This window comes from Colias philodice, chromosome 13, assembly GCF_061535455.1.
Source record: "Colias philodice isolate Cphi_HAF_F1 chromosome 13, ilColPhil1 Martin Lab GWU primary, whole genome shotgun sequence".
Taxonomy (NCBI): Eukaryota; Metazoa; Arthropoda; class Insecta; order Lepidoptera; family Pieridae; genus Colias; species Colias philodice.
The window spans coordinates 7,522,876-7,541,125 of record NC_143098.1 but is presented as its reverse complement, the minus strand read 5'-3'; the positions used below and the strand labels follow the sequence as shown (position 1 = coordinate 7,541,125).

Below are 18,250 nucleotides of genomic sequence, written 5' to 3'. Positions count from 1 at the left end.
AACACGGCGTTATTGCGACTCTCGACAAAATTCCCGAGACTTTTTCATCCCTCGCTCCAAGTATATAATTGTTACTGAAGTCTGAACCGACCGATATGTTGCATTCGAAATGCATAATCGGTTTGGCGGCCGATAAATATAATATCTATTTGGCAATGTATTCCATCCAGAACTCATATGAACCAAAAAAACGTGCCGCCTTGAGCACCGTTGTAATTAGAGACCAATCGTAAAACGAAGGGGTTGCGCGGAATGTCCCATCTGATAATGAGCGCTACTGGCGCGGCTCCAGCCGCCGCTCATATTAGGCGGCTCTCTACCGCTATCGTTACGACTTTTACACTTTTACGAGTTGTTTAGTTTAGAGAGCCGGCTGTGTTAGCGCTGGCCCTGCCAAATACTGCGTCCGTGGCTCGCCGCTCGCGGTCCACTGCCTAAATATGCCAACCAAGTTGTGTGTAAATGAGTTGTACATTTCATGCTCGTTTGGCATAACGTAGAGATGTAACCGACGCATGGCACACCATTATCAGTATATTGAATAATTTCCACGTTAGCTTCACATAATTCAAAACTAATTTTATCTAAATTAAAATGTTAATAAAATCCCTCAGGCAATAAATTACAGCTACAAGCAATCAGGATTATAATAATAACCTCATTTTATAATTAATTAATCTATCATTATGTTGTGTAAATGTGAAAAGGTCAAAAGGACAAACGTGTTACAAAAATTAATCACTTTCAAATGAAGCCCAGCGTTGAAGTTGCACTTCGTTCACAATACGTCCGAGGCCCGCTCTCGATGATATCAATTTTGCTCAGTGGCTCTTAATTAACATTTCTTTTCTTCCCTTTCCACGTGAGTGAAGCATCGAATATAAAACTGAGCGGCTTTGTGCCTCGCGCGGCGCACGTTTCTAGACAAAAAAGAATATTACACCGCTTTCAATTCGAACACACTGAAGAAAAAATATGATCTGCACTTTTGTAAACGCAAATGAGGTTCGCTTTGAAACGTGGGACTTAATTTAAATAACATCGCTGAGCAGGCGCCTACAAACTGAAAAACTTAACGAATACGTGTTAAAAACGAAGTACCCTAAAACAATATTCTTCGGTCATTTCATACATTTTCATTCCAGAATTTAATGGTTTCAAGTTATATGAGGATAAATTTTAGTTAAACGTTACACTGTACGTTACAGGATGAATTTCTCTCATACTTTGCAAAACAATCTACTTAAACCCATATCGAGAAGATGCAATATAATATATGATTTGTGCAAATAAAGTAGAATCAGTGAAGTTATATGAAATGTAAATTGAAAAATAACATTCAGGGTAGACGATTCGTTTCACAAATAAAAGAGCAAGATAATATCAAATGCATAATATCACATAACAATAGTACTATATCTGAGGGACTACGACCGAGTACCGACGTTGCGGCGACCTCTGGATTGAACTCTACCACTTCCAGTTCAAACGTTGACCTTTCATGAAGATTTCATAAAAATAATTGAATCACAACATTTGTTTATTGAATCTTCTTCCGAAAATCTTATTCGGAAAATGAAGTTGTGAACAACAATTGTTTTAGTATACAAAATAAAAACTTTAACTTTAAAAACTAAAGCTAATGCCCGGTTTATCTGTGTATTCTTAAATACTCGTACTAACTCGTCGTACTAATCGTACTAATCGTACTCGTAATCGTATTAACCAATGCAACAATTATGTGAAAGAGCCACCTGAATTCTAACTGAGAATGTACCAATAGTACCGTGTTCTAAAATGTTCGCAACTATTGCATCATTTAATATTAAAAACGCTGCAATACATGCAGAACAATCAGGGCAGTAGTAAAATATTAGGACAGAACAAGAGCCAAAGAACAAAGAGCTTGCGGGCAAGCACCCCGGAGCAGTGTCCTCCAGAGCTTTGCACCCTGCACTCGAGATAATACTCCTTTACGTAACACCAGCTTAGAACGAACTGGAAAATTGTAAAAACAGGATTATCGTATCGCTGCCCGCAATAAAAATATAAAAGTTCAAAGTTCTAGAAGTCGTTCTATCTTGTAACGTTCAGATTTGATTTACAGACTGATTCTTTAAAGCTGAATTAACGAGCAACTTTAACTTGGAAAATAATGCAGTTACTGCATTGAAGAAATTATTATATCATAAACCTTATGTATAAAGTAACTTGCAAGTATGGTTGTAAAAAACATAACTATGTTTATGCAGTATCTATTATGTTTATATATCATAGTATACTTACAAGTATTTCAAAATACAAACGTAATTCTATCGATAAATGATTGATATCAATATTTTTTAATTAACTATTCTTTTTAACATTAAACATTTATATACGCCTATAACTGAACAAAATTTTCTGCTGTCTATAAAAATAAAGCACTATCATTTCAACGAAAAACCACCTACAAACATTGTATACAAAACAGCTCCTAAGCTTGATTTATTACCTAAAATTAATCTCAAGAAAATGTATAAGTTAGTGTAAAAAGTAAGAAATATCACTTCGAGGTGACGGCGACGATATTGAAATATACCTTTCATATTTTGCATAGATGTACCACGCGGATTACGTTTACCTCCTTTCAAGGGAATGTAATAAAATTCAGCTTAAAAGTGCCAGTAACTACGATCAACGCTTTCAACTCGCCGACAACCGAACGACGATAAAAACGGATATTAATAAACGGGCTTCGGTAATATTTTACAAAAATACGTTATAAAAGGAGGTAAGAACTGTCTCAAGCATAAGTAATCTCATGAAAAATTAGTGACGCGAGCAGCGAGACTCATTTTAAATGTATCAAGAGTTTACCCGGACTTGCAGCGCTGGCACCGGCGCGCCCCTGAAAACAATCCCAACTGCGTTAATCACTTATTTACGTCCCGGGTCCACTTCGCCAGAGTATTTCTAATGAACGTCGAGAATTCCGGGGAATCCTAATGAACCGTGGGAATTTCAATTCTAATGAAGCGAGCTGAAACTCAGTGTAGACGATGGGGGGATTATTTTTCATCGGTTCTTGAATCTAATTGATCGGCCTACTTGGACATTGTTGCGATGCGTCGAGAGTGACACGGGAAGCTATTTCACCTGAATCCGCCGGATATATCTCGGGGCGCGGAAGCAGAGACCTACGACTTAATCGGTTTGTCATTTCCGACCTATCGACCGCCTTCACGCCATTCGAATACTGATTAGTGTGCTTATTTCATCTCATTTCATTTATAAAGCAAATTGTCTCCAACGTGTATTAATAGAAAGTCTTCTAAATCATAAACAAATATGTTCGTATGTTCTTTACTGTCTTAAAGTTTATAGTTTATACGAATGTTTTCCAAATCCAAAAAAAAACATTTCTAATCTCAATCGTGCAACAAAACTTAAAAGTAATGAATAGAAAATGGCAGTCGACGATAGTTCTTTTCTGAGACAAAACTTTGTTACAGTGTCTAACGTTCTGAGTTGCGCCCTTTGCTCTAAAACTTGAATTGGCACTTTAACAATTCAAGACAAACGCTTTTAGCGCTGGATGTCGAAGGAGCTGTAAAAATAACCTGACACTCCGCACTCTGGCTGCATCAGCGGTCACATCAAACAGTAACATTGACTTAGTGGATAGGGTAATGGGAGAATAAACAACGAACAGACAATGTAAGTGCCTATTTAGGAATATATAATTTTAAATAATCTAATTCATAGATTTTTTTATAAATTATTAATTTAGTTTAATCTAAAATATTAGTTTCTGGTTGGTACATAGAAACTCTATATGAATTTATTATCAGTATAGATAATGCAATGGATAAAAATATCGTTTCTAACTTTTAATCTATCAATTATTATAATTAATCTAGCTAATATTTTAACTTTCTTGAAAAACATTTCCTGAATTAAGAGATAGCATTATTATAGTGGTGGGATAGGATGTATTTTATTTAACAGTAGTTAGCGAAAAAAGAACTATTTTTCTTAAAATAACTGAAGTAAATATTATACAAAATGAAAATATAAGTAATGCGACTATTTTCTCTAAATAGCTATGTTGTCGACAAAAGAGCGTCTTAAGTAAAGACTAGTTGGGGATGTTCCAACCGCATATTTTCACAGTAATTTTGCAAATTTATGACCAGCGAAAATGAAGAAGCAAATAGCTTAAGCATCCATGACACTACTAGCTCACTCTTCTTAATATTGTCATACTTAACTGTAGCGTATTTATGCATAAGTTATAAATTACAATTGGAATGTAAATCTCATTTATTTTGCAAGCACAAGATCATAATGAAATTAATAAATTATCGATAAATTAATTTACTCTTTCATCTTTACCGCTCTACACAGCCACGCCCTTCAAGGTTCTCACAGCAGACGCCTCAAGTTTCCAATTATATCTCTTTCAGTTGAGCCAACTCATATAAAAGTTCTAACTACCCGTGTCTTTAACTAGATCCCCACGATGCTTCATGTAAGACTATAACCATTTGAAACTTATCTATATCCACTTATATTGCACTCGTCGTCGTCGGTGCTTTAATTTAAAAAGTTATTACTCGCCTTTCCAAGCCATCTTTCTATATTTTAATTTAAACGAATTCGTTATATTTAAAACACCAGAACTACAGTTCATAATATATTCCCAATAAAAATAAACATCTGTATCGATGAACACTGAACTACATACATAATTCAACTTAATAATATTGCTTATTGAAACGTATTAAATATAAATCAACGCAAAATGACCGACTGTTTAAAATTGCGAATAAACAGCATGCGGTTTCATTGTTTTTTTAATGGCACGTAAATTCGCTGTTTGTCTTGTATTCAGTACAGAACCGCAGCTTCATTTCATTGTTATAATACTGATATTTTGCGATATTGGACACGAATCAGAACCGCAGTCACGATACGGTTATGAATATCAAAAAGTGCTAACTCTGATCGCCAATGCAATCGTGTTACTGAATTAATATCGTTTCAATTTTGCAACAATTCCATGGCGGAAAATGTCCGTACGTAGCGAGCGAGCGGTAATAAGCTATTAACGTCATAACAAAGTTACTCTCGGCTTAATTCTACCTTCCAGCGTTGGACCAGACGTACAAACTCGTCGTATATCTCCAATTCATATGTTCTAGTGTCGGCCTAAAAAGAAAAATTTGCGCTTTAATATTATGTTACCATTGGTAGTTGAAAAAATAATATATTTCTAATCTTTACCTTCGACAAACATAGATAAAAAATAGTTGTATTAAAATATACCTGACATCAAAGTAAAGGTAACGTATTTACCTAAAGATATCGTACCGTATTTCAAGAAAATTCGATAAATTCCATGAAGCATCTGGGGTCTTCGGCCGCCTACATTCAAAGGAGCTATTAGTGAAACATGTCGATAAAGGGCAATTAGGATCTGACACCTTCACGTTTCATTGTTGCCTGTCCTTTGCTCGACTCTAGCTCAATTTCACATGTAAGTATACTAAATGTATATGGCAATCAATTTCAAACACATTCATTATAAAATAAAAAAAAACCATTTCAAAATTATGTTTCCTCAGATAATATATATTTATAATAATTGATCATTACTATTACATACTTGAAGTAATTTAAATGATAGACGTTATTCGTCCATCCGCCAGACATATTGCATTCAAAGAAGTTACATCGTATGGAAAATTAGTATAATTTCAAATCGAGATATCGTCTGGAGAGCAACGTATCCTTAATTGAAAGAGTTGCATTAAATCCCTTTCTCCATCAAAGAATTGAGAGATAGACTACTATTGAGTCCCCAGTGCACATCAATGCCTATTGCCACGTCGCTTATCTACAATATACGGCGCGAGGCGAGTGCAGCGTCGCCGTGGGAGACGAGGATTTCAATGAAATACTCCTACATACGTATAATTTGGTGCAGTCAATGGTTATAGCCCTCGCGTTAATACTTAAAGTTATGCATCCAACGACTAATAGAGATATGCATATGATTAATTGATAAATTTTATCCAATATAAAATATTTGATAAATTATAATATAAAGTTTCAAAAAGTATGTAACCAAGTTTTATGTTTCAATTCTATATATCTTCTGTCTATTCTTTCTGTATACTAATCGATCGATATTTTCAATCACCTCATTTCAATTCTTACGCGAAATGAGATAGCACGTCCATACGTCCATGAGGTTGACATTCGTTTTGACAGGCGATTGGTATCGGGAGGTTCCTAGCACGCCACAGGGGACTACATCCCGCTGACATTTTATTATTTTTATGCTAATTCCCCTTTCGATCGTGAAATGAATTGTCATAATAAAAAAATCTTACTCGTGTAGAGAAGTGGTAAAATACAATACTTCGGCGCTTTTCTCCTCTCGTCAAATTAACGTAAGAAATAAAATTATATTTTATTCGTGTTATTCCTCCACTTTTAAGTTTGAACATCTTGGGCGCTACATAAAATGTAACTCGGTGTAGGGCGGAGAGTACGGAAGAGTAATTTTAATGGCACGCTGACAGATTATTTCAGAAAATTAAATTTTAGCTCGTTGGACACAGACCATAAAGTTCATGCTTACAAATCTCTTTGTTATGACATCGTAACGAGATTATGTCCGTTTCGTCGTGAAGACGTCGTCGCTGTGTCGTCATGTCGCATGTTTTATTATTTCGTGCAATAAACGTGGGCCCGTCCGCTTCTACCAAATTATACGGAAACATTTCACTGTTATTATCGAATACGCATTGTGTGAGTTTATAACCAATAAATCAGCATACTGCGTAATAAACGATCCTAATATAGACATTTTGTGTGCCAAAGAACATTATTCAAAATCTTTATTTCAACAAAAAGATTTGAATGTAAAAACCCCTTTACCTTTTTCTTAATAACAAACTTTGTTAAAGTTTCCATCATTAAAGTCTATATTGAACTCTGCGTCAATCGAGAGAAGTCAATCAAGAACTACGTTAATTTGTAATTTCTCGATAACTGTGAGTCGCTTAGCGACAAGGTAGCCGTCAGAGACTTGCCGTCACTTGCGTCACGTGGGCACGTGCTCTAACCCACTCCTGCGTTGATCACGTGTTTCAACATTCACCCTTTAAGTTGGAAACTGAAGGCTTCTGTTTACCCATAACTCGAAATCGCCATAACGTGCCAGGAAGTCCCTCGAAACCACTCGCTAACTTTAAGGGTTACTCACGTTTTCGAGTAGAAAGACTTTTGTTTTTCGCAAACAATACAAGAAGGCAATTTTGTTTTGAAACTTTTTCTTACATTCTTTCGTTTCTTGTTATTATGTTATTCCAACTTCCAACTTATAATTTTTATTTTACAATTAATATAAACTCTACTAGTTGCTTGTTTATATACCAAGTTTAAAACACTATCTTAATACTGAACATAGATCTAAATCTAGGTTCATTGACCTTTTTGTATAGAAAGATTTATGTACCAAATTAAAATGAGCCATAACTTATTCTGCATTTAACCACATCCATTGTTTCCGCGTGACATTAAAACATTGAGTTGAAAATGCGGTTGCAAATTTCATCAAAGGGGTGCAATTAACAACTTGTCTGTTATAGTGCAAAATAACGAACCATGTTGTAGTAGCAATAATTTTAGAGCGGTTTTCATCAACTGTACCCTGATACCAAAATATTTCATTATATGACTCGATTACATATTATTTAAACATCACTTAAAATTATACTGACACAAATGAAAATTCAGTATCGTACATAGACTGTCCCATATTTCCCCTGTGACCCCTAATAACGTTATTGAAATAATAATTAACAGCAGCAACGGTCAGAGTCCATGTTGGTTAGTTTTAATTACCTGCGAAAACGATATTTTATACGACAAAACGTGTCACGCGAAAATGAACTTCATATTAATTCTGAAAAGAGTGTCGCATTTTGTTATTGTATGCATTTAAAAGTTTTTCTATATGGAATTATGCAACTGAATCAATTTTCAGTTTGTTTATTTAAGTCATAATAATATTTATTAATATTTTGTTGTTTTATCTTTAAATCTCGCATTGTTAAAATGGACGATTGTAGACTCAACCCGTTTTGATAAATGAATAATTAATGTAATTGAGATTAGTAATTGTGTTAGTTCTCTGATTAAAATTGCGTGCAGGACTAATGAAGTCGCTTTCTGGACATGACAACGCATAAATCCAATGTAATAAGCGCAGCCTGCGTTAAACACGTCTGAGTCGACAAAATGGTGTGCAATGAGATTATTCTATTACGAACAATTTCTGCTTAAATACTGCTAATAAAGTATACATAAGCTTTGCTTTCAATTAAAGCGACTAGGCATTTTAATTTACATTTTATCTCTGGTGTTACTATATAAGTGGGGATGATTTTTTTGGTCTTAATAAACGTTATCTACATATTTTAATTAAACTTTCTAATTAAATCCTTCCTTATAAAATTGATATTTGTAGAACTTAACGTAACATTTATTGACACATAAAATGATGTGAGTAAGTTATGAAAGCTGCGCAATAAATTTAATTAATTTCATGAATAGAAATCATAAAGAATAGTTGTAGAGTATAGCAAAATATTAAATATCCATTTTTGTCATATTTTTGTCCACAGTTTATCTCAAAGCCGGCGCCCCTCCCAGCTGGACCCGCACGGTACCAGGAGCGTGCTGGCGCGAGCCCTCGACGTGTGGGAGCAGGCGTCGAGACTCACCTTCACGGAGGTCAACTCAGACGACGCGGACATCGTGGTGTCGTTCGCTAAGTAAGACTTTTATTGATGCTTTTCAATTTCCATACACTGTATACCTTGTTTCTAAGCTTTAGTGACACCTAATAATAGCCACTTATTACTAATAGTCGAAATAAAAAGTTAAAATAAAATTAATGACGAAAACATTCCATAAGTCGTGTTATAAGAATTAATACAAAACATCTTAGAGCAGTCTTAAATTCGCTTCTTGATTTATTGCGCTGATAATAAATAATAATCAAGCACGGATTTGGAGACACGTCCTATCCATTTTAAGGGGATTTGCGAGATCTCGTGCGAGGCATCACAATAAGCTACGGACAATATAACGTAGCGACGTTAAGAAAAAATCTACACATTTCATCTTTAATTCAAAAGTTATGCCATAAACATATATCTAACTAAATGTAACAACCATCATATCATCCAAGGCACAAAATTATTTTTAACAACAATACAAGTATAACACTCATTTAATTATTTTTCTAATACAAGTCATTATAGTTCATTAACAAGCATAATAAAATACTTAATTATTCACTTCAACGTTAACAGCGTTTTATTGTTACGAAATAAAAATAATAAAAAAATAACACAATCATTATATTATAATATGTTTAGAGAGATTTACAATATACTTCCAATGAACCTTGAAAAACTCCTTTGAATATAACAATGGTTAGCAAACACTACCTTAGTCGATCGTTTCTTTTTCAACCTGCAGCTTTACCTTCACGATTCACTTTCACAGTACCGACGTGACTTGCCAAACTCACTTTGCTATTGATCTAATAGTCCTACAAACGGCAAATTGCGTCGTGAGAACCTTCTCGAAAGGAAACATCTTACTTGAAAATGATTACAAAAAAGTAATGGTGCCTACGCTTGTTATCGATAGAGCTTTATAAAAGGATCAGGCTTTGCGTTGATGGAAATTAATTTATGGCGTCTTCTTGAGATTCATATTCTTTAATTTAATTTTTGTTTAATTTTTTGAAAGTTAATTACATTCTCAATCTCTCTCTAATGCAATTCGTAACTTCGTAGAATATCGTAGCACTGCTACGAAAGCTATCTTAACATTAAAAGTTCTATAATTAAAATCCCTTTCAACATACGAAATTTTGAGGTTCCAACTCCGCCTTAATCAAATGTTATTCGAAGTAAGTAAAACTTAAAAATATTACGAAAAATAACAACATCGTGAACTAAAGTCGAGAGTTGCATGTCGAATGAGCGGCGGGCAAAGTTTCCCTTATTAGATCACCGTTGACGACGATATGAGAAAGTACCGTCAACAAAAACCACAAACGAGGAAATATTGCGACCGCCATATTGCGTCGTTGCAAACTTGCAGTACCAACTTTTATGGGCATTATAGGTTTTTAACTACCGATTATTGTAATACCTTATTCTACACAATAGTTACACTGATTACCTTATTTATTCATACAGACACAGAAGCATTTTTCTATTACTTATATACAATTTGTATAATTTTATGATAATAGATATATCATTTTACAACTATACTTGATGTAAATATTCATATTCGCGACCCCCCAACATTGATCAAAAAGAATAACACCCGTTCGTTAAAAGAACAACTTTATGAAATGTAATAAAAGCTACCATAATATTAAAATTGTTAACAAAACCTTTTATATGTTAATTAAAAACCATTCTCATTAATTCCATAGTCGTTCACCCATAATTTCCACATTAGTTGTTATCCTCCTTGAGTTTATTCGCTCCAATGAACATTTAACAGTGAACACAGAAAGCACAGCACTGCTCAATGTATCTACAAGATTTACTGCTCTCATAAATGTAATATTACTCGAGTAATAAGGCATATATGCAAGTTAACTGCGTTCTGAAACTTGCAAGTGGCATGCATGCAATTACTCAATGTGAATCTAATATCTTTATCTATTTAAAACATTTATTCATTTTATATTACATTGATAAATATTTATTGTAAAGTAGGTAAATGTTATAGTTTAAGAATAATTTAATACTTATCACTTTACTTCATGTTTACTACATAGTACATACTGTAAATATCCAAATAGTAGCTGATACAGGTCAATTGGCAAAGTTCGACTATCTAGCAGCAGCTTCTGGGCAGCTTTAATTTTTTTTTTCTTAAAGCTTTTTTTATTCTTGGGCATATTAAATTTATTAAATAATTAATCATAAAAATCTAATATTATTTAATACATATAATAGATTTAAATACAGTAAAACATTTGATATGCATATAAAACCATTTGGGTATACAAGCGCTTCTCATCGGCAATTGAAGTGGAGCGTAATAAATCATCCCCGACTCGGAAACTTTCCATTTCGAAACCATTATATTTGATGGCCTATGTCAACGCGGGACTTCCTCATTTTAACGTTTTTGGAGAAACGCATGTATCACACACAAAGTTTAAAACAATTTAAAACATTCCCGAGCATAATATTTTAATATTTTACGAAAGCTCGCGCTGTTAATGGGTATAATGAAATCAATTTATTTCATAAATTATGTCACAATATTTTGCTCTTTCATACATTTAAAATTCTACCAAATCTCAGGAATACATGTATAAAAATTACAAAATTGCACCTACTCAATCTGTCATAGTCACAAAAATCAATAACATAGCAATATCCCTACAAAATATTCATAACGTAGAACGAGGTCTTTCGTTGTTTTGTCACGGCAAAAATGATTAGGTGGTTAGTGTCAGTCAAAACCCCGGGGAGACAAGTTTGATTGCTCTGTACCTACGCTCGTCCACACTTGTTTGTTGCGGAATGAATATATTACTCTAGACCAACTATTCTCATTATAAGTCTATGTATTAGATTTAGTAATTAACTTTATACACCTAATAAATAATAACAATATATAATATAGTAAAAAAATACAAAATAGTATTAATAATTGGTTTTTATGAAATTTAAAATAGTGTTTACTAGATGTATATTCATGAATTTTTTTACAGACGTTTCCATGACGACGCATATCCATTCGATGGACGCGGCTCAATTCTTGCGCATGCGTTTTTTCCTGGAACAGGGCGCGGAGGAGATGCACACTTCGATGACGAGGAACTGTGGTTACTGCAACCCAAAAATGATGACGAAGAAGGTAAAAAGGATCATTCTATCAAATGTACCCGTTTTTCAGGTGAATTTGCGTAACATTATGAACAGAAATTCTTTTGGTAGTCTGAGCTTTTGATATAATTATATTGTTAAGCGGTTACTTTATAGGTAAAATGAAAAAGATCAATATGATCATTATTAAAATTTTAAAGCGTTTTAGAAATGAAACTGATTACTTAGGTACTACCAAAAATAATTTCTTTCCATTACGACATGGTAATAAGTAACACGTATGTTGAAAAGCGGCCTATTCTCAGTTATATTCCCGATAATCCTATACATGTGCACAGCTTAAATCGATGCACACGTGTTCCCTAAGCTCTGTAAACAGCTAATACACACTAATTGAAACCCTACCATAATCGTGTTTGTTAGTAAAACAATATTGATATTTCCTGTTATCAATACCTGCTTACGTAAAAGGATTTCAGTTCAGTTTCGGTATTAAGTTTAACGTTTACTTTCTTGTGTGTTGTGTATAACAATATTTCAACTGAATATATGATAATAAAAGTGTACGGAAACAAATGTCAGCTAGTTGTTCAGTTTGTATCGGACTATGGAGTTATAGTGCTAGTTAGTTAATTAACTGTCAAAAGTAGTTTTTCCGTGCAAAGTTCGATGTTCGGAAATGAGCATGTCGCGGTCAGCTACGGTTTGACATGCAAATGGCTAGGCGTGGTTGCTGCTTACCTACCTACCTACCTACCTACTTCTATAGTTACATAGTACATACCTATACAGAATAAATCGGTATTGATGGTCTAAAATTTAAACATTACTTTGAGATGTTTACATTATAATTATGATAAGATTTTAAATACAAATACAATTTGCTAAAGTTAATATTTAACAAAAACAATATTTTGCCAGGTACCTCGTTGTTCGCTGTGGCCGCCCATGAATTTGGACATTCGCTTGGCCTCAGTCACAGCTCTGTTAAAGGCGCTCTAATGTTTCCATGGTACCAGGGTATCCAGCCTAATTTCGTTTTACCAGAAGATGACCGCAACGGTATACAGCAAATGTACGGTAAGTTTAACAAAACCAAACCACAATATAAATGTTTATCATAGTGATCTCCTTAATCTTTACTTTACGTTGCAATTTTATTTCAGGCCCCAAGGTCAAGCGGACATGGGCAAAGATACCTTATTACCGTCCAGTGGAAACTCCACCGCCAACTACGACGTCAACAACAACAACTACTACTACAACAACGACGACGAGGCGCCCATATATCTACCATCACCATCCTGAAAGACATCCGAACCATCGGCCGTACACACCCCAATATCCCCGTCCTCCAAGTAGATATCCATACTATCCCGAGCGTCCCAACTACCCAGATAGGTCAAATCCCTCGTACCCAGAGAGGCCGCACTACCCGGATCGTAGGCACAACAATACTGAAGAACATCCTAGAAGGACACACAACCATTACCCACGTACAGAAACTACGACGCATGCTACAACATACAGACCTCGTTATCCCCATGTAAGGCCAGAATATCCTACACATCCTCGTCCAAACTATCCCACTGATCCTGCTCAAGATCACCCTAAAAAGAAACCATATTATCCTGTGAAAACTACCACTACAAAACCTCCTCCATCTGATAAACCTGACACATGTGATACCAGCTACGATGCCGTTAGTTTGATTCGAGGAGAACTGTTTATATTTAAAAATAGAGTGAGTATTTTTAACTAATCGTAAAATTGTTTGCATTTATTATTTATTTGAAATTATATTTTAATCGTCCCTTTTAGTATCACTGGAGAATCGGTGCAAATGGAAGATATCCAGGATATCCGATAGAAATTTCGCGAATGTGGTCCGTTCTTCCAAAGAACTTAACTCATGTTGATGCTGTTTATGAAAGACCGGACCGAAAGATCGCGATATTTGTTGGTAAGTAAATTAAGCTTTTATGATATCAAGGGCTTTGAGACATATAATTTAAATAGGTAGATGCTTTCATATTTTCATCAATTTTAATTCTTCTTTTATTTTTATCATTAGGTAAAGAATTGTACCTATTCGACTCGCAATATCTAATGCCAGGATATCCCAAGAAATTAGTTCAGCTTGGTTTACCAGAAAGTTTGGAGAAGTTAGATGCTGCTATGGTTTGGGGACATAATGGAAAAACATATTTTTACAGTGGTTCTATGTATTGGAAGTAAGTGTACCTATTATAACTTTATTAATTACAGTTACAGTTTTAAATTCTGGTACTTAATCCTATTTATCAATTATTTCAGGTTTGATGAAGACATCGGACGTGTTGAATTAGACTACCCCAGAGACATGGCAATGTGGAAAGGCGTTGGATATAATATCGACAGTGTATTTCAATGGAAAGATGGTAAATATCATACACTTAATTAAAATCAGAAATATCTTTTTCTCCGGCAAATTAATTTATATAATTTTATTATTTTCAGGAAAAACTTATTTCTTCAAGGGAAAAGGCTTTTGGAAATTTAACGATCTTCAGATGCGAGTGGAACATGACAAGCAGTATCCATCAGCTCAGTTCTGGATGGCGTGTCCCGCGGAGCGAGCGGGTCGGCGGGCGCCATTCCGGGCACTTCCTTCGCCCGGCTCCACCCTTCGATCGCCGAGCTCAGCGTCACTTCACACTTTCAACGTCTACACTTGTCTCTCTGCTTTAGTATTAATACTTAGCAATTATTTCAAATACTTATAAAATATAAATATCTTTTGTAATTTGTGTGCCACGTAAATTGAAATGCATAATAATATGGCTGATATAACAAGTACATATCGTTACTTTGTCTGAGTTTAGGTCTAGGATTAATGACAAATGCGCAAACACTACACTGCCTTTTATTAGTATTAAATTAAATGCCCACATTAATTAGATATATATTTTAGAATAATTGTAGGTAAGAAATATTTTGTTTTATATGTACATTTTGATCTCAATATGATCGAGTGCTTGTTTTTTTATGAACTGTGAGGTACATAACACCATTTGTTTAGCTGATGTAAAGTTCGTAATGTATATCGATGTCAGTATTTAGAGTCATATTATTAAATTATGTTAAAGAATATATAAAATTATAAATACAACCATATTTGTAAAATAACTGATTAATTATTTATAATATAAACAATAGATACCTTTGTATATACATAATGAAATAATTGCAATATATAGCAACCATTAAACCAAATGTGTGTAATAGCGTTTATTCACGAAAATGCCTTATATAGTTTATTATAAAATATATATTCAATATAATTATTAATAATCTATGTAAGTTTATATTTTTATATATAATATTAATGTGATTGTCATGTCTTAAAGGAATAATACAATATAATTATAATAAAAATGTAAATTATCACTCATGCTGGTTAGAGGTACACTTACTCAGTAATTTGTATATTAAAAATTATACAACCTAGATATTATTTAGCTATACGTATAGAATACAGTTTAAAACTAACTTTCCACGTTGGTGTATATGATTAATAAAATAATTGCTTTTTGTGTGCAATGTTTAATGTGAAGACAAATTATAGTAGTAAGATACCTATAAAATCATTTATCCTCAGCTTGTTATTATTTGTAGTTAAATATTCTATTAAGTGCCACATTGTAACAAGTATATATTTTAATATAGTGAACCAATAATACGTCTACTTATATACTATAGCTAAGCGATCCGGAAAATATTGATTTAAAATATGTTTAACCGTCGATGAGTAAATGTGGAGCTCTTCAAATGAATATGGTGCTTTATATAGGTAGATAGTCCCTGTACAGAATAAATTCATATTAGGTATTTACCACCATAACCACGACCACTCTGTCAAGAGTGCACGACTAAGAAGAGATTTTTGTATGTCGTAGTTGTCTTTTGAACTCATCATAAATACATTAGAATGTTGCCTGGAGCAACATTAGTAATCTAACAATTTATTTAATACCTATTCATATAATATGATATAAAAAAAGAATACCTATATCTAGTTGTACTTTGATAATAATAATTTGTCTGTTTGACTCATACATTCTAGATTAGAAAATTTTATATTTGATACCTAATAAGGCCATAAATGTGCGTTTATATGAATATTTTATAATCAAGTAATATTTTTTTTGTGCAATCACCATTCAAAAATTAGGTAATGCTCTCATAATATTTATTTTTATAAGAATAGGATTCATTTAGTAGAATGTCCGCATTTTTAGAACAATTTTTTTACCTCTATTAAGTCGCTCATGCAATACTATAATAGGTTTTTTACAATATCATTGGTCACACTTAATAATTTAATAAAAACTGTGATATTTACTTTTATTAAAATGCCATAAGTAATTGGCAATAAAATAAATTCAAAATTTTTTTAATCCTTAAAATAGGTAATTGAATATTACTCAATGTGTAACTGCTAATTTTTAAGTACTAAATAACTATACATTTAAGGGGAAATATAAGATTTTAAAAATTTGGATTTTTATTTTGATAATTTTCATCTTAGATTACAAAATAAAAGACAGATGGAGCGTTGCCGAACTAAACCGAATAATTTATCGTCATTTCCATAAAGCTATGTGTGCTGTCATTTCGCCGTTGCACTGTACGTACACGGTGCTTCTGTGTGGGTGTTATGTTACCAGATATTGAAAATTTTCCCAAAATTTTCCCCGACTACGGAAGAAAGAGGGTTATGTTTTTCGAGTGTAGGTATGTATGTATAATATTTCTTTGACACGCCCTGCAGTATAAACTGTTGGATCGATTTTGAGTTGTGAGTTGTGACTTATGAGGTGTCATTGCAATCATCTGAATTATGAAGGTATAGGTAAACCAGAATCTGATGGCAATTAGGGAAATCAAAATTTTGGGTGTGCAACCCTAGGGAAAATGGACTGAACGATCTTGATACTGCTTATTTTTTATTTTGTCCTCAATATCATAAGTCACATTACATAAGTGGACAATACTGTACTTAAGAATGAGATATCCACTTAATATTATGTACCTACCTACTTACATGTATAATATAGGTACAATTATACATATTAAGTAATATGTATAATAATATAAAAGTTTATACAGGTAATACATAATATTATTATTTACACATACCTATATTTGTATATTCATTACCAGTATGCCATGTGAAAATATCCATATAATGATAATGTAGAACAAAACTATAATTTTTTATAAAATAAAATTAAAATAAAATAAAACTGTTTATTTTCGTAAGTATTAACAGATACACACATTATAAAATTGACTTGGACAGCTTGGACTTGAAGAATAGCCGTATTGGAAACTCCTGTAATAAGTTTTCATAAAATTATATTCTAATCAACAAACAATATTATAGTTACCTACATATAATATTTTTTAATTTAAAGTATCAAAACTGGTAAGTCCAATTTACCAATAAAATCTTCAAAATTGAAAATTGTGATGTGTTTGACCCTTCTTCATCGAATGTTTTTCTATACACATTATAAACAACACATCTTGCTTGTGATCGCAGCGGCTTTTTCGACATTTTCGAAGATTTTTTAGACAAAATCCTAAAAATTATTCATCAACTACAAAAAAGACAAGTAATTTGACAACCAATTTGATAGTTGTCAAATAAGTTGCCACATGAAAATCTTTTATTTCTTAAATATAAATATGCCATCAGATTCTGGTAGACCTATAGCTGTGGTGGTAGTGACGTAGGCTACATAAATTATTAGCAGTCATGTTTTAATTTTTATTTTAATATAAATTCGGGTTTTTGGTATTATTTTATAATATTGTAAAAATTATTTTATCACCTATCTACAGTGCGACACAAAAGAGATGAAAATAAATGAGGGCGCCACCGTCGCTCATATAGCAACACTGATACTGCGACGCAAGCGATCTTGATACTATAGAATAAAAATCTAAAAATCTATATAATATAATCTAAAATAAATACCGCGATTTAAACCGTTATAATTGTTTCATTGTAGCAATAGTGTAAATTTAAGACAAAAATACATTAGTATTTTAATTGACCTACCTAGGTCAAATTTTACTAAATGTATTTGGAATTAGTTATTTTATAAAAATCGGTCAAGTGTTTAGACTGCAGAGGCGCACATAGAATCAAACATACAAACAAACAAGCATACATGCAGCTCAAACACATTACCCTCTTTCTGGGTCCGTCGGGTAGAAAAAAAACAAGGCGATTTGAAAACTACATATTTTTATTTTTTTTTTGTAGA

At 33.1% G+C, this 18,250-nt stretch overlaps 1 protein-coding gene and 1 long non-coding RNA gene across 4 annotated transcripts in view; one reads left to right on the top strand and one right to left on the bottom strand.

Moving 5' to 3' along the window:
• The window catches only part of LOC149483491 (matrix metalloproteinase-2-like), a 118,592-nt gene extending 102,128 nt beyond the window's left edge, over window positions 1-16,464 (top strand). For all 3 annotated transcript variants that reach the window (XM_089702538.1, XM_089702537.1, XM_089702539.1), the window contains exons 5-12: window positions 8,682-8,831; window positions 11,819-11,964; window positions 12,855-13,013; window positions 13,100-13,677; window positions 13,755-13,896; window positions 14,008-14,167; window positions 14,250-14,353; window positions 14,433-16,464. In XM_089702538.1, coding sequence (XP_089558664.1) covers window positions 8,682-8,831; window positions 11,819-11,964; window positions 12,855-13,013; window positions 13,100-13,677; window positions 13,755-13,896; window positions 14,008-14,167; window positions 14,250-14,353; window positions 14,433-14,698 — 1,705 coding nt within the window. In that variant the 3' untranslated portion in view covers window positions 14,699-16,464. The remainder of the gene's footprint in view (window positions 1-8,681; window positions 8,832-11,818; window positions 11,965-12,854; window positions 13,014-13,099; window positions 13,678-13,754; window positions 13,897-14,007; window positions 14,168-14,249; window positions 14,354-14,432) is intronic.
• A 747-nt stretch (window positions 16,465-17,211) lies between these two features.
• LOC149483490 (uncharacterized) lies at window positions 17,212-17,696 on the bottom strand. Its single transcript, XR_016316496.1, has 2 exons — window positions 17,419-17,696; window positions 17,212-17,310 (listed from the first exon to the last, which is right to left on the bottom strand). It is a non-coding gene; the product is annotated as an uncharacterized LOC149483490 (long non-coding RNA).
• Window positions 17,697-18,250: the final 554 nt, after the last annotated feature.